The 23,679-nt window shown below is 46.0% G+C and overlaps 1 protein-coding gene across 3 annotated transcripts in view; it reads left to right on the forward strand.

Annotated features, from left to right (window-relative positions):
- The window catches only part of Papss1 (3'-phosphoadenosine 5'-phosphosulfate synthase 1), a 119,902-nt gene that overhangs the window by 84,846 nt on the left and 11,377 nt on the right, over positions 1 to 23,679 (forward strand). For all 3 annotated transcript variants that reach the window (XM_006970368.4, XM_076574984.1, XM_042279945.2), the window contains 4 exons: positions 1,712 to 1,917; positions 3,072 to 3,207; positions 12,106 to 12,374; positions 21,183 to 21,412. In XM_006970368.4, the coding sequence (XP_006970430.1) occupies positions 1,712 to 1,917; positions 3,072 to 3,207; positions 12,106 to 12,374; positions 21,183 to 21,412 (841 nt within the window). The remainder of the gene's footprint in view (positions 1 to 1,711; positions 1,918 to 3,071; positions 3,208 to 12,105; positions 12,375 to 21,182; positions 21,413 to 23,679) is intronic.

Raw genomic sequence — 23,679 nt, forward strand, 5'->3', positions numbered from 1 at the left:
ATGTTATAGTGACTTACACACACACACACACACACACACACACACACACACACCTGGATGTGATGGTACATACCTTTACTTTAATACTAGTACTCAGGCTGACAAAGGTAGATCTCTGTGAGTGTGAGGCTAACCTTGTCTACATAGCCAGTTCCAGGATAGCCAGTGCTATATAGAGATACCCTGTCTCAAAAAAAAAAAAAGAAAGCAAAGCAAAACATGTAGAGCGTCACAGTCTAGGAACTGAGACTGTGCCTTGGGCTCACTGATAACACAGTTTAGATGAATCAGAGCCACTGGTTACTGCTTTTGTTTCTTGGCCAGTGACAGCTGACATTGGTTTGATTCTGACTGTATTAAAAATGTAATTTAAAAGGGGAGGGCCGGGGCTGGAGAGATGGCTCAGCAGTTAAGAGCACTGGCTGTTCTTCCAGAGGTCCTGAGTTCAATTCCCAGCAACCACATGGTGGCTCACAACCATCTGTAGTGAGATCTGGTGCCCTCTTCTGGCCTGCATGGATATGTGCAGACAGAACACTGTATACATAATAAATAAATAAATCTTAAACTGGGAGTTGGGTGGCCAGTCAGCCTTCCTGTACGGTCAGTTTAGTGAGAGACCCTGTCTCAGGGGAGCAAGATGGAGGGTGATAGAGGAAGACATCCAGCACCCTCCCCTGACCTGTGCATACACCTACACACACACACACACACACACACACACACACACACACACACACACACACGAATAAATAAATAAGAAGAAAAAAATTGGATTACCTTTGTCATGTAAGTATACTCAAGGATACATAATCAGTTTGCCACTTGAAATGTCGTTATTTGTGTGAGTCTCCTTTCAACAAAGATTTAAGCTTTTCTTGGAAATGAAATAGAGTTCTTGGTCTCATTCATATAATAGGATGTACAGTATTTTTTGATAGTCATAACCATCTGATGCTTCCTTTATAAATAATTTCCTTTACTTTTATAGTTCTATTTAAAATTCTCCCCAAGGATAGTTGGATGACTTGTGAGAATTAGTATATGATATATGTTGGTTCTTTTGTTTTGTTTTTTAATTCTTCCTCCCTTCCTCTCCCATCCCCACCTTCCTCTTTCCCACCCGTTCCCTTTTCTCCCCATCCTCACCTCTTCTCTCTCATTCCCTTCCTCCCTCTCTTCCCATCCCACCCGTCCCCTCTGCTTTCCCTTCTCCTTCCTTCTCCTCCCCCACCCCCTCTTCCGTCTTCCCCACCCCTCCTTCCTGCTCTCCCATCCCCTCCTCCCTCTTTCCCCATCCCATCTCTTTGCTTCTCTTCCTCTTTCTTAACTTTCTGAATAAATTATTTGCTCTTCCGATTCTTTTGTACCAGGTATTCAAGAGACAGTGCACTGGTTCTTTAAAAATGTTTAATTAGTTAATAATTTATTGTGTGTATTTTCATGTGTGTGCATCTGTAGTCATTCAGGCCACAGCACACATGTTGAGGACAGAGGACAACTTGTGGCTGTCAGTTCATTCTTTTCACCATGTGGGTTCCAGGGATTGAACTCCTACTTGTCAGGTTGGGTGGCAAGTGTCCTCAATTGCCCGGGTTGTGTAAACAGATTCTGTTGCTGTTGTTGTTACTTGAATTGTGTCCTGAAGACGAAGGTGCCAGTACTGAGACCCACTGAGTAAGCTGTGCACTCTATGCTCTGTGTCCTGCAGGAGGCGTCATCAACTTGTCAGTGCCTATAGTCCTGACAGCCACGCATGAGGACAAAGAGAGGCTGGATGGCTGTACAGCTTTTGCTCTCGTGTATGAGGGCCGCCGTGTGGCCATTCTTCGAAATCCTGAATTTTTTGAGCACCGGAAAGAGGAGCGTTGTGCCAGACAGTGGGGAACAACATGCAAGAACCACCCCTACATTAAGGTCTTGACTCATCTGACAGTAACATTCGTGTTGAAATGTGGCCGTTGGCTGTGTGTTAATTGTTCCTCTGGGCTGTGAAGTTTTGCAGAATCGAGAATGGTTCTTCGATGAGTGTAATGAGCAGATGGTCTTGTCGTTTGGGCTCATGTAAACATTTATTCAGTGACTCTTTGTAGTTTTTTGAAACCATTGATGCTGGGGATTAACTCCAGAGTCCTGAGCATGCTGAGCCTGTGCTTAGCTGTATGTGTACTCCAGCTTGTAACACATAGCTTACAGTGTTTACTGTGCACCAGGTCCTGAGCTCAGGGCCGGCTTGGAACACAGGGCTTGGGTGTGTTGGGCAAAGGTTTGTTCTCTTAGAATGTAGTGGTAGGGAAAAGTATTAATTGTGTTCTTACAAGGAAGATGTGAGGGTAGGCTGCAGTGGGAGCCCACACCAGGGCGGCTTAATATTTTTTGGTCTCTTAACATTGTATTCTTGTGGAAAATCAGAGAAACATGATTCATTTCCTTAAAGTACCGCATTTGTGCATTGAGTGTGGAAATGTCAGTATCGAAGGCAAATATCTGTCAGTTGTTTAGTGTTTTAAAGTGGATTATTAGCTTTAGAAAAATGAGGTGCGTTTAGGCACCAACCAACGCAGTGTAGGGAAAGGTGGGCTTCAGCTGCATTCTGTAAACGGGGGTCCTGAGGCTGTAGACCTCCAGATGTAGGGCAAGGTGAGTGAGTGAGGGCAGATGAAATTTGAGGATGTGTGCATAAATTTGTCATTGAGCTTGGCAAAGCTTGATACACTTGATTATCAGTGATCATTAGTGTCAAAAGTTTGAGATTGGAGGACACACATGATGGGATACCCATGGGTTACAAGTCATTCTGTTAACCAACATCTAATAATAGTGGGAAGAACACCTTTTTTTTTTTTTAACTGAAAAAATAATAATCATTCACTTAGGTTTTGATTGCTTTTCATAAATTCATTCAAGCATTATATCACAATATTTCTTCAGCGTCTTTCATTCCAGTGATGTTCATAAGGCTAGCTTGGCCTTTAAGATGGAGACCAGCTTGCAGAAGCTGCACTTAGCTCATGTGAGAGGAATGTTCCTGCTTCTATTGTAGCAAATCATTTCCTCTCGCTTCCTGTTAGATGGTCATGGAACAAGGGGATTGGCTGATTGGAGGAGATCTTCAAGTCCTCGACCGAATTTACTGGAACGATGGTCTTGATCAGTATCGTCTTACTCCTACTGAGCTCAAGCAGAAGTTTAAAGATATGAATGCTGGTAAGATGTGGACCTACTCATCTGGTATGAGATGACTTGGAGAGAAAGTTCCAGAAGTTTTTCCCAATTCTGTCTCAAGTGTGCATAACAGGGTGATAACGAAAGGTGCATGAGGCAATGGAATGGATAAAGAAGAGCGGCAATCAGGCCAGGCCTCTAGTTTTTTTGTATTTTGCTACATTCTTAGAATTTGATCTAACAGTTTGCATATGGTACTATGGATATTAATAGCAAATTGGCTGTTTATTGTAAAACTCACATGTTAAAGCTAAGTAGAACTATATAAGAGAATTTATGTGAACTGTCCCCTCACACCAGTGGTACCTCATGGGACAAATGATGGAGCAGTGCCACCTTACTGTGGCTCGTCCATCACCCTTTTATGTCTTTGTCTGCTGGTGCCAAATGCCGAGGTTTCACAAGTTTACACGAGAAGGGGGTTTTATTCAGGTTTACACGAGAAGGGGGTTTTATGCAGGTTTACCTGAGAAGGGGCTTTTATGGGTAAGGAAGACATTAAGCAGCAGCAGGCTGAAGTTGCTTTGAGAGCAGTCCTATTGTGCTGTCATCAGTTGGGGTTTGGGATGAGGTGGAGCAGTGTGTTCAGAAAGGCTGGGGTGCTGGTCTTTGCAGCCTTACACTCCCAAGCTCTAGGACAGGCTCTTCTCACCAAGTGTGATGCAAGGGTGTCGGTAAATGATGTGCTGCCGTGTGCGCCCGAGGTTTCTTCCCGTGCCCGGAAATTGAAGGTGCTTTGGTGGAAAGAGCGTGCGTCCCCTGTAGACTTGGCCCGACTGTTAGGAGGCTTAAGTGTTCTACCGTTGTCACCGTCGTCTGTGTCAACCCAGCAGCAGAAGGCAGAGCCTAAGCCTCAGTGCCGCTCCTTAATGCTTCCCGTGTGGAAGTCTGGATGTGGCCTGGAAGGGGCGGATGAACGTGGGTATGAATAACGTGGGGTGGGTTATGGAAGCTAGCTGACCACTCAGCTGTACTTAGGAGCCTTCAGCCTCTGTCCCAGGTGGTGACGGAGCGTGGGGACAGGACAGCCCCACAGGACCCCAGCAGTCATCTTGGCTTCAGCTTAGAGTCCTGAGTGCAGATAGTGTCCTGCTTTTCCCTTTGGGGGTTTCATATCTTGTTTCCCTCTGTAAGGCTCATTGACAGCTGATGAGAACAATTATGGAACCTAACGCATATTTATTTGGAACAGCGTCTCACAGTGGCTCTGGCTGGCCTGGAACTCACTATGCAGACCAGGCTGATCTCAAACTCACAGACTTGCCTGCCTCTGCCTCCTGAGGGCCACCATGACCACCATAGGGTTTTACTTTAAAAATTGAAACGAGAGCAGATGAATAACACACTGTGCACAGCACCGGGCACACCGTAAGAGTAAGTTACCCTGGTTTCTGTGTGTGAGCCGAAGCTAGTCTGCCTGGATTGGCATGGCGGTTAGAGAAAGGATGTCTGTCTCCTCTTGAGCCGGCTGCGCTTGGCTGCAATCTGAAGTCATGTGGCCATAAAGTAGTGTAGACATAGAGGCTTCTGCGGGGCCACACACTGCAGTGCTCAGTGGCTTCTGCTCAGCCTGCCTCATTCACTGTTCGTTCACATTTCCTGCTTGGCTCCTTCAATTGCAGGGAAGGACCGCTCTTTGTCTTCTGAACTTCTCTGTGAATGTGAAGCAGATACTTGGTGTATGAGTCAGTACTTCTCTAGAGAAGTAGAACTCATAGAATGAATATCATCTTTCTGTCTGTCTGTTTCTCTGTCTCTGTCTCTCTGTCTCTCTGTCTCTCTCTCTCTCTCCCTCCCTCTCCCTCTCCCCCCCTCCCTCTCTCCCTCCCTCCCTCCCTGCTTCCCTGCCTCCCTACCTATCTAAAGGGGATTCATTTAAAATGGCTTATGGATTGTAGTCCAGCTAGTCTGACAATGGAAGGTCCAAGAATCCAGTAGTTATTCAGTCCATGGGGGTTTTAGTTAATTCTAGATGTCGCCAGGCTGACAGACAAGAATACCCATCACCCTGGGTTGAACATCCAGTGATTCCTGAGTGCTGCATACAGTGGCAGGCTAAGTGCAGCTTCATCTCCTGCTTTCAGACACACTGGCTTATTTGACAAGTGAGTAATGATTGCATCAGGTAGTAGTGGCATGCGGTTCCCTTATATCAGTGTGAGATTTAGGGACCCTGTGAAGGTTGCTTCTGACCATTGTCCTGTAAAGGAGAGAGACAGCTTCCAGGAAAAAAAGTCCTTCTTGACAAGAAACTGCATTATCACCATTGTAGAAAGAAACCATTTGCCTGTCCGTGTTCCCCCTCTGGGCGCTGTAAGTGAGGATAGAGTATTTGGAGTTCCTGCAGCCATTCTGTGTTCATGAGGATCCCAAACATGTGTTCTGTGTTGAGTCTCTGTCATTCATCTCCAGACTTCGTGTTTAAAGAGATACTACCTATTTAAATTACTGAAGACACTTCTGGTTGGGTCTTTTATTTATAATCAGCAATAATAGTTCATTTCATTCCCTCCCTCTGGTGGTGAACAGAAACACATTTAGGACTTGTTGAGACCACCTTAGTTTGTTTTTGCCAAAATCTGAATTTACATCTTGAATCAATGTTAGTCAGTTATTGACTCTGTTGAGACATCTTATCATGGAATTATTGTTCATAATTAGAGCCTTTCCTCTTCCATCGGTTTTGTGCTCCTTGTGAGCCAAGCATTTTAAGTCCTTTAGGGAGCTCATTGCATAATGGGCGATTGCGACTTTGTTTACAGTAGCTGCGCGCCAGTTATTAGCCTTGCGTCAGACAACAAAGATTTGTGGTGTTGTTTTGTTTACTTTTCCATTTTAGACCAAGGCAAATAAGCAACAGACCCGGGGAGTTTACTTTGTAGTCCTTGTCTACTCATTAGGAAGCCAGTGACAACCGGTCTACTGATGTGTTCAAGGGAGAGACAGCAGGAACAGTCACCCATTCTTGTCTCTGGTGTGTGTTCATGCCTCTGTTTGCTCCTCTCCTCCCCATCTGGGTGTTTACCTGGTGTAGACTGTTGTCCTGGGAGCATGGATGTCACAGCTCAGCTGTTGGAGTCCCACTTGTGACGGGAAGGACTGAGATGTCCCCATTGCCTGCTTTGCTAAGTAGAAGGTGAGCTGCTTACTAGTGGAGGGTCTTGGTGTCCAGGTGACTGACTGGTACGCTAGAGAGAAGGAAGGTTGCACTGAGCCAGCTGAGAGCCCGTTCGTACTTACTCTCCGCAGACTGTTGGTGTCCTGCTGCTCACAAAGTGAAACATTCACATCCTTTCTTTCGGACTAGCATGGTGCTGTACAGTACTGAGTCCGTCTGTGAGGGCTTTTGTTGAGTTGTTGAATTACAGACCATTTAAAAAGAATGAGTAGAGATGTCAGGATATTTTAGGCAAAGCTGGGAGCCATAGAGGAGGTTGGTGAGCCAGTGAAGTTAGTGTGTTTTCTTACGGTAAAAGCAGTGAGCTAGAGATGCTACAACCGGAACCCAGCTGAGGGGAATCCCTGTCTGGCAGGTTCTAGCCGCAGGCAGAAGCACCCTTGGATAGAGTCTAAAGTTAACCAAGTGAGCATCGAAGAAGAGATGGGTGCAGTCATGGGAACCCACAAGTAGTGCTGGGGGATCGAACTGGCAACATCAGGTAGGGGCAGGAGGCAATGCCTTGTCCGTCTGTCCTCCCTCCCTCCCTCCCTCCCTCCCTCCCTCCCTCCCTCCCTCCCTCCCTCCCTCCCTCCCTCCTTCCCTCCTTCCCTCCCTGCCATTGTCTCTGGTCACTCCGCTGTGCAGAGCCTGGCCCATCTGGCTCTTTGCACTAGGTTCTGGCAGTTCTTGCTGCCTGTGCCATTGGACGGGTCGTCACATGACCTGTCCTACACACCTCCAGGGAGTTGTTGCTGTTTTTCCACCATCAGGAAATGCTGACATTGGCCTCTACTTCCCAAGTAGAGAAACACATTTTGAAAAGGACCTTCTACACTCTTGTTCCCCTTTTACTTGCTGGAAGGAAAGGCCTCCAACTCCACTTGCTTCTTACCATGTTGCCTCTTGGCCTAGTGGAGAAAAGAGTCCAGAGTGCGAGGAAGGAGAGCTTGCTGCACTGAGTGGTCCTCTTAGACAGGCAGGTTTACGTAGGAGGTTGGGAAAGTGATGGGCAATAGACTGAGTGGGATGTGGGTCGAGACAGTAATACCTAAAGTGGGAAGACAGAATGTAGTAAATACAGAGATGACGAGTTGGGAGGTCAGGCATGGAGATACGGCTGAGATATCCCATAATAATCGAGTACAGATGATGGTGGGGGGTGATCGGGCAGTTCCTCAATGAGCATGTCCAAAGAGCTTCCCACAGCCCAGCAGTGAACCCTGCTGCTCCAGGTTAACAGGGAGAAACAGGTGGCTAAACCCAGCTGGCCCAGCAGAGCCTGAAATTTTACGTTTGTTTGATTATGGTTGTATAAAATATGTGCACAAAAAATAATAAGCATTAAAACCAAAGACAGCGATACTGCAATAGTCTATTTACGGACAGTTTCCCCTCAAGTTCTCTGCAGTGGTTCATGCTTTTTATTCTAAAGAGGAGTTAGGTAAAGAGGCAGGTGTTTGGAGGCCAGGGCCCTGCTTAGCTGACATATAGGCTGGGAAGACAGTGGGAGATGCTCACGTAGAGACAGAAAGCAGGGCCGCCTTTGGGATTGGCAAGAGGTCCATGCTCACTGTGTGGCAGAGCAGGAAGCAACTGGTTGGCTGGGTGAGTGCGGTCCAAGAGTCGCACGTGGAGGTGAAGAAATGAAGCCATGTTCTTTCCCTCCATCACATCCTCTCCACACTGTCACCACCCTTCTGTACAGACAGAGTTCTGATCCTTCCCTGCTGGACTGCAGAGAACTGGATTTCTTTTACCAGACATTTTGGCTCTTTCCTTACTGCAGACCCCCGAGGGCACGGGAGCCCCGCTGTTGTCTTGGGGAGAGCTTGTCTGAACTGGAGTTCTCCTCTCTGCAGACCTTCCCTGTCCCTGCCTGCTGCACTGTCAGATTGCGAGGGAGAGCACTCAGCACAGACTCTGCTGAGATGATGGGGGTCTGAGCACAGGCGGGGGAGGAAGGAGTGTTCTGGACTCGGGATTGAGTACCGCGCTCCAGGGCTAGGGAGCGGACTGGAGATGGGGACAAGGTGGAGGACTTGAATCTTGGATGATACTGGGACACTAAGAGGCAGATGGAGAGGTGATCTGAGCTTGGGGTCAAGTTTTGATCAGTTAACAGAAATTTGCAAGTCGGTACTACAGAGTCCAGCCTGGTGACCTTGGCGCTTGTGACCTCATCACAGTATGCAGGGTATGTATAGGTCTGTCAGGTGAGTTGGCCCTGGGGGACACGTGGATTAAGGGAGGAGAGAAAGTGGAACAGTTGGCAGAGTTCTGTTTTATGTGGAAATGTGACAGCATTTTTATCTCTAGTGTCTGTCCCCACTTCCTGTGCTCCCCTGTGTCAAACCTGTGTAGCCTCACTGGGCTGATTCTCCACAGAAGATCTCAGGCCGTTTCTCGTTCCAGTCATAGCCCTTATGTGGTACCAACATCCTTTCTAAGGAGTATTCCGAATATGATGTGATTGTCCTGTGCCAGGTTTTACATCCAGCTACACGTGCCCTCTGTCTTTGATTTTATGTTCCCATCCCCTCTGGAAAGCAGGGATGCTTCCACACTTTTTCTCTTGGTTGGGGTTTTAGTTTACTTCCTCCTGTCCTATTTGTAGGATGCTAAATCTGGCCGTCACAATGTCTGACTAGATAGCCAGGCTAATAGGCCCGGGTGCTGTCCCTGGATGCTTTTGCACTGTGGCATTTGGGGTGAGTGGCTGCAGCAGCGCCCCGTGGCTGGCAAAGCCCTGAATGCTTCAAGGCTTCTTAGGGGTCAGATTTGCTTTCATGTACGATCAGCAGTCGCATAGTAAACTTCGCAGAAGTGAGGGTTATGTAACTGAATTTAAAGGCAGTTCTGCCTCGGATCCCCCGCATGTGTCTTCCCTGTATAACATGTTGTTATGGGGAATTTAAAACATATGCAGAGATAACAGGGTAATGACTCCCTGTGCTTCTGACCCAGTTTCAACACTGCCTGTCGGGGTCACTCTCCTCTCATCTGGCCCACCACTTGCCCTCTCTGAGTGCTCTCAGCACGTTCTGAATCAAGTCTCAGTTCTCATGTCATTGCAGCTAAATGTTTCAGTATGTATCTCTTTAACAGGAAGGCTTCCGAAGCATGGCCATGGTACCACTGTTTCACCCCGAGGAACAACAGCCTGAAAACTATCAAATGTTTAGTGTCTGGACTTGCAGTTTTTTCATTAAAAAAAGGAAAAGACAAGGGACTAATTTTTTAGTTCATTTGAAACATAGTAAGCTCCACAGACTGTGATTGGTTGACTTCTCTCCTGTCTTAGTTTTCTACTTTGCTTTTTAATTTTAAAATAATGAAAAAGTTACGGAACTATTTCCAAGGCTAAAACGTCTACATATACTTAGCCCAGATTCCACAGTTATTAACATCCTGCTGTTGTTGCTTTTACACTGTCTTCGTCTTCGAGAGCAGCTTTCAGACCAAAGCCCTCATAGCTCCTAGAAGCAGGGACGGTCTTTGCCAACCTGCATCATGCTCCTCCTCTCAGGAGGGTACCACTGATGCAGTACTCCTGGGCTGCATTGCCATCCCACTCATGCGGTTGTCCTTCCTAATGGGGTTCTTAGAAAAGGATTGTTCGGTTTATTTTCTGTGCGTGAGTATCTTACAGACATGTGCTGTATGTCTGTAAGAGCACCGTGTGTGTGCCTGGTGGTGCCTGTGGAGCCTAGAGGAAGGCCCGAATCCCCTAGAACTGGAGTTGAGTGTGGTTGTGAGCTGCCTTGTGGGTGCTGGGATTTGAACCCTGGTTCTTTGACAGACCAGCCGGTGCTCTTTAACCACAGAGCCATCTCTCCAGTTTCCCCCCTCCCCCAGGGGGGTCCTTTATTACTGTGATAATGTTGGCAATTCGTCGTTGTCTGACTTCCGGTGTCCCTTCTGGTGCGGAATCCAGGGTAGGTGTTGTTAGTTTCCTGAAGTTCTATTTTATTGTCACTGAGATGTTTAGGATCTTGTATGTCTATATGTATGTCTGGATTTCAAAAGATTAAAGCAGTGATCGGCCTGTATGCCTCCTCCCTGTGAAAGCCAAACAGTGCTATGTGCTCATGTACTTCTGTCAAGACTGTTCTGTGCTTTGTATCTAATGTCACATCACATAAATGTTCTGGCTAGAAAAAGCCCTGTTGATGTTTGAAAGGTAACTTGAGAATGCCTAAAGATAACAATAATATTCCAAATACTGAATACAAAGGGACATGACAAAACAGAAACACCCAGATCCTAGTCATTTGTAACAGTTTTCTGTACTTCTGTTGTGGCGATAGAGGGGTCAGCATTGACAATAGATTGAAGATGATGTCCATTGTGAAGGAGGGATTGGAGAGGTGGCTCCGGAGAGTTGTACTGCCCTTGAAAATGACCTGCGTTCGGTTCCCAGTGCCCACCCATGTCAGGGAGTTCACAACCGCCTGTAACTTCAGCTCTGAGGAGAGCCAACGCCTCTGGCCTCTGAGGACATCTGCATTATTGTGCATCCCCCCCCCCCACAGACACACATTAACGTACATAATTCAAAGTAATAAGGGCGAATCATTTATTATTATTAGTAAGAGTAAAAACAAATAAAAGTAAACCAGTTCTAAGACAGTCTCTGAGTCAAGTCATCATGGTGGGGTGATGTGGCAGGTGTTCGGAGAACAGTAAACACAGAGCTCCTGTGCCAGGTGGTTCTTCTGTGAAGTTACTCTGTGTCCCAAGGAACCGCGGCTTCGGACAGAGTTCTCCTGGTGCAGGCGCAGAGGAACGAAACCAGGGTTGTAAGCACACAATGGTTAATCAGTTCAGTTAGCCTTGTAGCTTTCGCCATTTGAATTCCAGCCACGGTCCTCGTGAGAGATACTGTTGCCGCTACATCGCAATCCTAAGTCCAGACCTCAGATGACAACACCGTGGCTTTGTTCTCAGAGTCATCTGCGTGAATTTGGGCAAAAATTGAAAAGTGAAGCCGTAACTCTCTTCACACCGTGTCTCTTCTTGATAAAGCCCTGGGATGACCTGAGTTTGCTTACCAGCTTGAGTCTCCCGGTCTCTGGAGGATTTGAGTGAGGAGTGTCACTGACACACTGACCACGAATTTGTATTTGTTGTGAGTTCCTGACCCTCAGGGCCGGAAAGAAAGCCCTACAGTTGTGCTCATTCCCCCTGCACACAGGTGTAACACGAATTGCTAAACGGTCTTATCAATAAAAAACCCAGAGCCAGATATTGGGGTGAAAGTGGAAAGATGAGAGAGGCAGAGCAGCAAACCACTAGCTTACCCCTACGAAATCCTCCGCTGAAAGAGAGCGAGCTCCTCTCTCCGCCCAGCTCTGTCACTTCCTCTCTCCGCCCAGCTCTATCACTTCCGGTCTGTCTGTACAGACCTCCGAACCTCTATGGTCAACTCGTAGCTAGCTCCTCCTGATTTTCCGGCAGGCTTTATTTGTTAGAGCACAAATAAACTGTCACCACACACAGGAGTAACCGCTTTATGTCTATGGCTCCCGTATCACACTTCCTCGGGTGAACAAGGGCCGCTAACACTGCCTGGTAGCACTGGGTGTCACCAGTCCATGGCTTTCCCCGTTTCTGACTCTGAGCTGGCGTGTTTGTTACTTGTCACCCTCAGCTGGGAAAGAATGGTTTGCCCCATGCAGGGTGATGCTGGAAAGTCCTAACTCTGGAAATCCTCTTTTCAGATGCTGTCTTTGCATTTCAATTGCGCAACCCAGTGCACAACGGACATGCCCTGTTAATGCAGGACACCCACAGGCAGCTGCTGGAGAGGGGCTACCGGCGCCCCGTCCTGCTCCTGCATCCTCTTGGTGGCTGGACGAAGGACGATGATGTCCCTTTGATGTGGCGTATGAAGCAGCATGCTGCGGTGCTGGAGGAGGGTGTCCTGAACCCCGAAACAACAGTGGTGGCCATCTTTCCCTCTCCTATGATGTATGCTGGGCCAACCGAGGTAGGCTGCTTTTAGGACAGCGGTATAGTGCTAAAGCACCCTTGCGAACACTGTGGCATCACCAGCTGACCTGCGGACCGTTCCCAATGGCTCGGTGTGTTCCAAACATTCAGCACTGCTGAGTACTCTCCTGCCGTTGCGAGTGTCCTCTGGCTGCTGCACCCTGTGGGCATCCAGTTGTTGGGAAGGTTGGGGGAGGTTTCTTTGGCTCGATTTGTGGTTCTTGTCCAAGCTGTGAAGACGCTAGAACAGTATAGCAGCACGTAGTTGTTCTGTATCCAGCAGCCATGGTCCAGACACAGTTAGAACAACACTGATTTTGTTCTTTCCACGGAGTCCCAGAGTGGAGGACAGATGCAGTGTATCAGCCAGCTGTTTGCACTGTAACAAATACCTGAGGTAATCAGCTTACAAAGAGACAAGGTTTATCTGGCTCTTGAGGTGAGTGCTTCATTACGTAACTGGTTGGTCTTGTTGCTTTTGGGCCTGTGGTAAACTGGCACATCGTGGTGGGAGTGAATGGCCAGATGGAGTGTTTGCACCGTGGCCCGACAGTGAAGGAAAGAGGAAGAGCGGGAGTCCTCTGTTTGTGTCCAGGACCCTATGACTTCCCTTTAGTCCCCTCTCTTAGAGGGCCCACGTCCCCAGTAGTTCCAGCTAGATACGAAGCTTCCAGTACATGTGCATTAGGATAACTTTGCAGAACCAAATGATTGTTTTGTCTCTGGCCCATCTGAGTATGAAATGCATTCAGTATTTTGGGGAAGTGTCCAGCGGGACCTTCATTTTTTAAAAGGATTTGTTTTATTTTTAACTGTGTATCTGTGTGTGTCTGTGTGAGGTTATGTGTGTGCACTTGAGTACAGGTGTCTGTGGAGGAGGTCAGTGTGGCATTGGATCCCTGGGAGCTGGTATTATAGGCATTAGTCAGCTAACCAACTTGGGCACTGGAAACCAGACTTGGGTCTAACCTTCTGGAAGAGTGGTACTGGATCTTAACTTCTGAGCCGTCTGTCCTGTCCCCAGATGATCTTCATCAGTTCTTTTGTGAAAAACTAGAATGTGATTGAATCAGGAAGTAAAATTGCTTCCTGATATGAGGGCAGGGTTTTGGAATTCTGCCTGTGGCCAAATAGAATGTTTGAGATCTTTTCATATCCATATGTAAAGATGATGAGAATTAGGCTTCAGTTTCAAGGTAGAGTAGAATAGGCTTTCAGAATATATTTGCTGAGTGAGTTAATAAATCAGTTGAGTGACCTCAGAAGTGGTGAGTGGGAAATTCCCAGCCAGCTTTTTGTGTTTTCAAGATAAAAATGGAATGCACATTATTACTCCACCATTTCATCCCTTCTATAGAGGAAGATGAACACACTTAGATTTATCTGAGAGTCAAACTCATTTTTTAAAAGAGCTAAGTAATTTAGTAATACAAAATCCTTCCAACATTTTAAAAGAGAATCCAAGACATTTGACTATTTGGGATGAAGCTTATGACTCTTTATTGGAGAGGTGATAGGGTTGAATTCTGTTACCTCTTTATTCAAGAAAAGCTAACAAACAGCTGGTTAAAAGATACAGTGTGACTGGCCCTTCTTTTGGGTCCCTGTCCACTAATACATTGAAAGGTTGTGTGAGGTAAACACTCCATGTCGCTTCTTTTCTGTTGGGTTAAGGTGTTGGTTAGAGTCGGCCAGCAGTGGTCCCTGGTGTTCACCACATGCTTCCATGACTTCTATCTGGTTCTTGCATGTCGCATTTTGTTCAGTGGTTCCTCTAGCTGGTACTCACCATTGCTCTAGAGGCTGTGGAACCCGGGAGTATGGAGCCAATGAATGAGGTGGACTAAAGTCTCATGCAATAGCCAACTCTATTCAGAGCCCCAGACAGTTTATACTCTGAGGGTTAAGAAAGGTCACCTGAGTAGAGTTCTCATGAGTTCAAGCTGTATACAATCACAGGACAAGCCACATGTGGCAAAAACATGTTTTTCCATAGAGGCATGTAAAGGATAGTTTAAACATTTAATTGAATAATTACAGCAAGCAATAATGAGTAATCTGAAGTAAACTCACTCTTATCCGCTACACCTGGGAGGAACACAAAAAACGCATTCCAAGAACAGTTCCATGTTTCGAAGAAGCTGAGGTCACAAGGCTCTTGTCTTGTTTTCTTGGAGTGTTCTCACGAGCACTCAGAATTCTCACACCACTTTGTTTCTAGACCATGGTCCAGCAGTACTGATGACATTAACCTCATCATTTTAAGCAAGTCATTTGATCTGAGTTTCTCTAAGATGTCGTTTAATGTGAGAATGACCCAAATGATGTTAGGGCAGTGTGCTGGCTGCTTTTTTTTTTTTGTCAACTTGACACAAGCTGTAGTCATTTGGGAACAGGGAAACTTGATTAAGAAAAAGCCCCTACTAGATTGGCCAGTGGGCAAACCTGTGGGACATTTTCTTGAGTTATGATTGCTGCGGGAGGGTCTAGCTCACCATGGGCTGATGGGCCTGTATTATAGGAAAGCAGGATGAGCAAGCCTCAGTAAACCAAAATCCGGCATGATCTCTGTCTGCACCAGCTCCTGTCTCCAGGTTCCTGCCTTGAGTTCTGGCCCCGACTTCTCTGGATGATGGTCTACAGATTATGTAAGCTGTAAACCCTTACCTTCCCAAGATGCATGGCATTTATCACACCGTAACTATGACAGGCAGGAATAGGATTATGAACAGTGACCTTATTAAATTCCAGCTCGGAAAATGAGCCTCCTTCTTAGGACCTGTCTTGTTTTCTTTGTGACTCTTATGCTCTGTCTGAAAGCGGGGTTGCTGTGAAATTTTATTCAGTCAGTTAACTAAGAATGTTTTTAAGAAATGAGAGTGGGAGGATTTGTAATGAAATAGCCATTGATAATAAGCAAAAAATTTGTTTCTTGTGTTAGGAAGAGGTTTGGGGGCAAAGTCTCAAGTATCCCAAGCTGGCCTTAAACACAGTATGTAGCTCAGGCTGGCCTTGAGCTCCTGGTGTCCCTGCCCTTCCTTCCAGAGTACTGGGGTTCCCAGCCTCCCACACTGTGCCCAGCTTTAGATCAGTTGCGCTGCTGAAGGAAGATTCAAAAGGGAAAGCAGTGGCTAGAGAGATGGCTTGGAGATGTGAGTTTGGATCCCAGCACCTGTTTTAAGAAATGGGCTAACAACCTAGGCATGGTGGAGGGTGGAGGCAGGAGGATTGCCGTAGCCTGTTAGATGCCTAGCTCTAGATTCAGTAAGAGACCTCATCACAAAGAATAGGGCACAGTGATAGAACAGACCATTTAGCAGCATCCTTCTCTGGCTTCTGTGTGCGCATGGGCTTCACAACCCCCATCCCCATCATAAGCACATACAACACGAACAGACAGACAGACAGACAGAGACAGACACGGAAAGAGTGGTGAAGATACCTGAGGGCAGGCATCTCACTTTAGCAGTCTTCCTGTTCACAAGGCACAGTTGAGTAGCTGGTGGTGTATCCATCCCTTCACTCACTGTGGGTTCACGGCTGAGACATCGCCTACAAAGGGATTAGCATAAGGAGAGCATACGTATTTATTGAATTCAAGTCTTCCACGACACAAGAGTCTTTAGAAATAAAGATCCAATGAAGCTGTGTGTTGGATGCCTGAATCTGATGATGGGTGGGCATTTGTGCAGGCTGAGTGGAAGAAAGGGAGTATGATTGACTAGTGATAAATCTTAGGGGACTTAGAAAGGCCTGTTGCTCATGTTCTTCTCTGTCCCTTCTCTTTAGAGAAAGGGACATTTCTTTCCTGCATGTATAGAGAGCCTTATGGCCTGCTTTAGGGGAGGTCAGCTGGACTTAATGGCCACCTTTGAGGGAGAAGGAGGAAGAAGGGAAGTGTGGCCTTCCTGCTTCTGGTCCTGAACTGGCAGGACCTCCCCCGGCCTCTGATTGGCTCTTGTCACTCCCCACAAGAACCAGTCCAGTGACCCTAATAATGATGCAGGAGTGCACTGAGGGCTGCAGCACGAGTCTGGAGTCTGCACTGGCTTACCGCCAGCTCCTCTGTAACCCGCTACTCCTCTGAGCTGTGTTCACGTGCCCGAGTGCTTTTTATAGGAGGTAGACTGGGGTTAGGTATTCTCATAGTCAGCTGTGTCTATTTTCTAGTTCACTTAGTTAATGTCATAGTGAACTATACATAGGAAGAAAGGACACATTTCATAGATGTTCAGTGAAGCTAAGTTTTCCAGAATGAACATCCAGAAGCTCTTGTTCCTCCTCCTTCTGATCCACACCTGTCCTTACCACAGTAATCACTGTCCTCACTTACAGCGATGATCCAGTTCCGTTGTGCTGAAGGTGTGAGCACTGGGTAGCAGATGGAGAATGAGGCTGGGGTTCAGGAGGTTCACGAGAGCCCTTGCCATCACACTTGGAAAAGGAGAAAGAAGGGAGCTGGACAGGGCACAGGGCGAAGCTGAGCCACAGTTCAGTCTCAGGTGTTATGTATATTAACTAACTCAACCTTTGAGCCACCACAAGAGGGCGGTGCTACAGCTCATCGTTAGGTGAGGGTAACCCATGTAGAAAGTTACACAGCTTGCTCAGAATCACACAGTAGTAAATGATGGAGATGGAGTCTGAACTTGTGTGCCCTGGAGGGTTCTGGGAGATCTTTCAGAGATGCCCCAAGTCGCATAGAAATAGGCATCATAGCTGTATTGACTAGACATTGGATGCCAAGGACCTGCTGCTCTCTGCAATGGGGTCTGTTTCTGAAGAGAGCCAACAGCTGTGGGTGCCTGCTGGCTATATTCCCTGAAGCAGATGCTTATCTCATCTTCCTGAAGTAACCTGGGCTGCCACAGTGTTCAGGCCAGCCTGGTGTGACACCTGTCTAACTAGAATCTGGCTTCTCTCACTTTACACTTAACTCACCACAGTGTTTGGCATAGACTATTTGTTTAACTATGTAAAGATGTCTTGCATTTGTTTATGCTGCATTTGTTTATGTAAAGACGTGTTGCTGTTTCACCTTTCCTGCCTAAGGCACCTGGTTGGTCTAGTAAAAAGCTGAACAGCCAATAGGTAGGCAGAGGAGGGATAGGCAGGGCTGGTGGAGAGATAGAAAAGGGGGTGGCCGGCCTGCCAGGGCCACAGCCAGACATGGAGAAATCAGGAAAGCAGGGTGGACAGTACATAGATGAGATAAATGAGCCTCGGGGCAGCATATAGATGAATAGAAATGGGTTAATATAAGTTAGGAAAAAAAAAAAGCTAGGTAGAAACAAGCCTAAGCTAAGGCCGAGCATTCATTATTAATAATACGTCTTTGTGTTATGATTTGGGGGCTGGCAGTCCAAGAAAGCCTGCTACACCACAGTCGGTGACAGACCACTCATTCTCAGTATTACTGTGTCCTCCCGTGTGACTTCATGCATCACTGTTGAGGGCCATTTGGGCTGTGTTCCGATTTTTGCTGTGAACAGTGTGCTGGTGTGGATTTATCTCCAAATGTGAATATGCCTATTGGTTATTGCTGAGTAGAATGGCTGCATGTGGATGTGCATTTACTTAGTATTAGGAGAGGTTTCCAGTCTTTCTCATGAAGATGGGCCGATTCACACTGCACAGCATTGTGTTTCCTCACCAGTTCTGGATTGTCTTCTGTGTTACCCACTTTGGCCTTCTGATCCTGACTCTTTAGCCACATTCTGTTTAATACTGCTGTTTCTTAACCAGTCTTCAGAATCTTCTTATTGGAACAGTCTCACTGAAAAGGGAATAGAAATTGATTATAAATTAGTGTTGTTCTAGGTAGTGATTAAGAAATAAAATGTTATAACCCACTAAAAATTTTTTCAAATGTGTATGGGTGTTTTGCCTGCATCTATGTGTGTGTACCACACGTGTGACTGGTGTTCACAGAGGCCAGAAGAGGGTGTCAGATCCCTTGGAACTAGAGTTCCCTGTGATTATAAGGTACCACGTAGGTGCTGGGAATAGAACCTGGGTCATAGGGAAGAGCAGACAGTGCTCTTAACCACTGAGCCGTCTGTCTAGCCTCTAGTAGTTCATTTTTATTGAGCTCTCATTGTATTTGCCAGACTATATTCGTTGCAAGTGACTTACATATGTTAGCTTAGTCCTTATAACAGCACTAAGAGGGCAGGCACTGTCGTCATTCAAATTTACGGTGAAACCTGTGGTAGAGGTTAAACAGTTGCTCGAGGTCAGGTAGTAAGTAATGGAGATGGAATTTGCATCTAAGCAATCTGGTCCTAGAGCCATGCCTTGCAATTCCAGTCTCTGATGTCATTCAACGTTACAGTAGTTGAACACGGTGCAAATGTGTATGTTTTGAAGGCAGACTTGAAGTACATTCATAGAATTCTAAAATAGTGAGTTGACGTGGTTCTGGCAGATGTTCCTTAGAGATGGAATCTCCTGTTGACTAGCTTCCATACCTGCTCATCAGAGTCCAGAGTGATATTTTACACTTTCTCTGTACAATCTTTATTCTTTCTTTTTCTAGGGATATCATTCTCTTATTATATATCTTCCTGTGGATTTTATTTGTTTTGTTTTTAGACAGGGTCTTACTATGTAGCTTTGGCTTAGCTCGAGACTCCCAATGTTGCCCTGTCATCCAGGTCAGCCTTGAACTCACAGAGTCTGCCTTTGCCTCCACAGTGCTGGGATTAAAGGCGTGTGCCACCATACCTGGCCTGCCTGTGTTTTTGTTACTGGTTTTGTGAGGAGTAAATAGGGTAACAGTAAAACTCACCTCGCTGTCTGGCTGCCACTAACATGTAAAAGTGTGTATTATTGGCTGGCTGAAAGCGAGTAGTCACTTGACTTCAAGTTCTCACTGTCCCTGTCCTGATTCCACATAAAGATGCTGTCTGTATCTCATAAGGGTGCTTCGTAAATTTGTGTAAAAATCCTAGAACGTGGAATATGGCAGAGAGCCTGGGATGACTTGTCGTTCGTGGACTTCATGTCAGAACACATGTCTGTGTCCTAATTTGGAAGGCCCTTGGTGTCTAACTATACAATGCTGATAATACGAAGAAGGTGGAAATAATGATCTTTGAGTGCCTGTGTATGACTCACACACTGGATTGATGCTCTGCGTGCATTATTTATTGCCCACAGCTCTGTGAGATACGGATTTTATTCCCATTCTACCAGGGAAGCTGCTGAAGCTAAGTGTGTAACTTAGCTGAGGTGTGTCAGAGGAAGCTAGAGCTGAACAATAGTTTTTAACTTCTCATCCTTTGATGAATAAACAAGTTCTAGCAATCGTTTTAATATTTTAAGTAGTTAAATATTTCAGTGTTTATGATCTGGCATGATATAAGGCTTATGAAAAACTATCCATTCTTCTTGCGCTCCTCTCCCCCTTCCCTCCTACTTTGTGAGATGTAGGGTATTGCCGTGTAGCCCAGGCTGCTCCGTGACTCACTGTGTAGCCCAGGTTGTACAGTCCTCCTTCCTCTGCCTTCCAAGGGCTGGGATTTTAAGAGTGTGCCGCCATGCCTGGCTCCATCTGTTCCTTTCTCTGTAGTGCCTCCTCGATTTAAGTGAAGACTTTCCTTACAATAACAACAATAATAATAACCCCCCCCCTCATTTTTGTAGTTTTTCCAGTGACATCAGGAACGAGTCTGCCAATAACACATATTTGCCAAATTGTCATAATAAAATACAAACAGTGATTCTTCTTTAATCGTTCTCTGGGTTACTTAGAGAGCATTGGTACCAGATTTGTTTCCTTAGCACAAATGCATTTCAGAACAATGAGCAGCTGTTAAGGCTGTGTGGTTATCAACAGGATGTTCCTCGTTTTCCAGTCTATAAAGATTTTATGGCTCGATTCCGAAATTCCATCCTAGGAACGGAGTGGGAGCTGTGGGGGGAAGAATTTACTTTCTAATGCTTAAACTGGTGTTGTGAATGCAGAGTTTTATTATCTATATGAATAATTAGCTGGCAAGTTGAAAATGTTCGTCTTGTTGTTGAATTACTAAATCTATTTCCTAGAGAATAATTAATGCTTTCTAAGGTCTGTCATGTGAAAGTGTCAGAGATGAGATGGGTTTGAGAATGTACAGCTAACAGCCATATCCCGAGCATATGAAGTTGTAGTGAGGATTACCATTTAGGTTTTTTTTCTTGGAGAGGGGAGGAGTGTAATGCATTGTTGGATGTGGGGACTTCCCTCAGGAAAGTTATTCGCCAGTTGCTCAATGATTCCGTGTTAGAAACAGAGTCTATGTAAGTGAGCAGAGGCGTGTAAAAAGGAGCAGGCAAAACACACTGCTCTATGGATTCCTGTGCATTTCCTTAATTAGGTCATGTTTCACACCAGTAGTTGCAACAGTCAGTACAGTGTCTGTGGGGACGTGAACCTGCCCTATCCATCCCTTTGGAAGACTCCCATAGCCTTACTTATGGTCAAGGGTCAACCCCCACCCTAACTTCTTATGTATATGTAAAACCTTACACATGGATATATGCACATCCATATACCTCATAAGCAAATTATCCATAAAGATAGGCACCTGTATATTTATGCCCTTTATGATCTTGGTTTGGGGGCCTGCTTTTATTCTAGCTTCCCAAGAAGGTACATTAAATTTGTTGGGACTTCCTACTATTAGGTAGCGATGAAGTGAAACATAAAGGAGGCGCAGCTCAGTGGGAAAGAGTTGCACACAAATGCATATGCGCTTATTATCCATTTGCTGTTTCCCAGTCGTCAGAGTGTGGTTGTCTAATATGTAGACATCTTTTCTAGGTCCAGTGGCACTGCAGAGCACGGATGGTAGCAGGAGCCAATTTTTATATTGTTGGACGAGACCCTGCTGGCATGCCTCATCCAGAGACAGGGAAGGACCTCTATGAGCCAACCCATGGTGCCAAAGTGCTGACGATGGCCCCCGGCCTGATCACCTTGGAAATAGTTCCCTTCCGAGTTGCAGCTTACAACAAGAAAAAGAAGCGGATGGACTACTATGACTCTGAGCAGTAAGTTTCACACCGTCGCAGCCAATGGCAGCACTCTGTTTTCTGAGCTAGTTCTGGGGATTCGGCATATCGTCTGCTCTTTATAATTTCTGATGGGAGGCTTTGTTGGCTGCAGCTTAGGAAAAGTCAAGTCAAGGAAACTCATTATTCTATGGTTAGAAGTGAAAGTAAAATGGATCTGAGCTGGATGTGGTAGCATACTCTTTTAATCTAAGCACTTGGGAGGCGGAGGCAGGTAGAGCTCTAGGATTTGAGGCCGACTCAGTCTACATAGTGGGCTCCAGGCCAAGCAAACAAACACGCAACCACAATTCCCCTCCCCACAAGCACACACTGGATCTAGTTTCAGAGTTGGTAGTTTGGGGGATTTTATTGTGTGGTCCTTAAGGGCAGTGTTAATATTCATATGTCTGTATGACCGTTATCAACTTTCAGAATAAATGATTGGAGTGCTGGGCCTGGTTGTTCAAGAATAGCCTGGGCAAGGTAGGGAGACCCTATCTCAGAATAAAAAGTAGAGTGGGCTGGGGATAGAGTTGAATGATAGTTTCTAGCACACACAAGGCTTTGGTTCAATTCTGGTATTGCCAAGACTTACATACATATGTACGTACATACTTGCATACATACATATGTACATACATGGTAATATTAAGTATGCGTCTATTTCTTCTAGAATTGTAATCATTTCTGTCTGTGGATGATAGCTGTGTCAGTTCACAGTGGCAGTGTGAGGTTGGGTTACAGGGGCTAGTCTTGTCTTTGCTCTGTGACCTCATCTTGGAATGATGGCAGGGGATGAGGCACTTCCCTCCCAGGTCTTTCCACAGTGCCCCCCATGATCTGCAGCACCAAGTTATTTTCTTAAGGTAGGGTCTCACTATGCAGCCCCAGCTGGCCTGGTGCTCACTGTGTAGATCAGGCTGGCCTCGAACTCAGAGATCCATTTGTCTCTGCCTCCTGAGTGCTGGGATTAAAGACACATGCCACTGGGTGATTTTTATATATAATGTATACTTATGAGTTGTTTTGTTGACCAACTCCTAGTTTATCTGCTTTTTAGTACACGTTACAGTTCATGTTCAGCAGGTCAAACAGATAATTCATGTAGAATATAACCCCTTTTAACTTACGTTTTATCAGTTTCAGTTCTGCTGACAGCACTAACTGAAAACTGACACTGGCCTAGACACATCCAGTCCAGCCATCAGTGCCTCCTTCCCCTGACTCTTCAGATTGGCTCGTGTTTAGGAATAATGTGGAGCCTGACCCAGGACCCTCATTTAGTGTGACCCATTTTGTCACAGAGGGGACAGGAAAGGAAAAAAATCTTGTGAAAAATGAAAACAATACACTCTTGTTTCTAAAAGGCACATCAGCACCCACTTCCAGTGCCAGCACCTGGAAGGTAGAGACAGGAGCGTCCGTGGTTCAGGGTCATCCTTGCTGCATAGAGAATTGGAGGCCAGCCTGGGCTACATGAAACCCCGTCTCAAAAAGTTAAAAATAAACAATAAGCAAATAAAGTAGGCTGTGAGCCGGCTCAACAGGTAAAGTTGCTTGCTGCCAAGTCTGCAGATCTGAGTTCAATCCCTGGGATCCACAGAATGGAAAAAGCAAATCGACCCCTTCACATTGTCTTCTGACCTCCACATGTATGCCATGACATGAGTGCATGCCCACACAGACACGCAGAGAGATAAATGTAATTGGGAAATGAGGTAAAGGGACATAAGGCTTTGAATTTCTTTGAGTTAAGTAAACATCATCTGGATTCAGAGCTGTCGTTACCACTGGAGACTGGAGGATGTCCTGGTTTCACGCGTGCTGACAGCATTCTAGAGACGGTGCACCTGCAGTGAGTGATGAACTGTAGCTGAAAGTCAAGAAAGCCTGAAAAAGCCTGTAGGCAGAAAGGTTGTCCCGGTAGGTACAGGAAAGAATAGAAGGACTCCTAATGGCTGCCGGTGGCCACGTGTGGAAGTCAAGATGGGAAGCTGTTCTCGCCTGTTCGCTGAAGGCCTCAGATGTGGTGCAAATCCAGGATACTCGGAGCCCCTCAGAAGAATTTGCAGCCAACAGCCCGTTTTTAACCCTTGTTACAGAATTATGTTCCTAACCACGTGGTCTTGTTCTTTAACCTTAAAGATGTCTGTGTATGCACGTACACATTTGCACATACACATACATGTATGTATGAGTTGTCCCATCCCAAAATACAGCTCCAAGGAGATGGCTTAGAATCTTTTAAAAGAAGAATGTTATCA

This window comes from Peromyscus maniculatus, chromosome 6 (assembly GCF_049852395.1).
Source record: "Peromyscus maniculatus bairdii isolate BWxNUB_F1_BW_parent chromosome 6, HU_Pman_BW_mat_3.1, whole genome shotgun sequence".
NCBI lineage: Eukaryota > Metazoa > Chordata > Mammalia > Rodentia > Cricetidae > Peromyscus > Peromyscus maniculatus.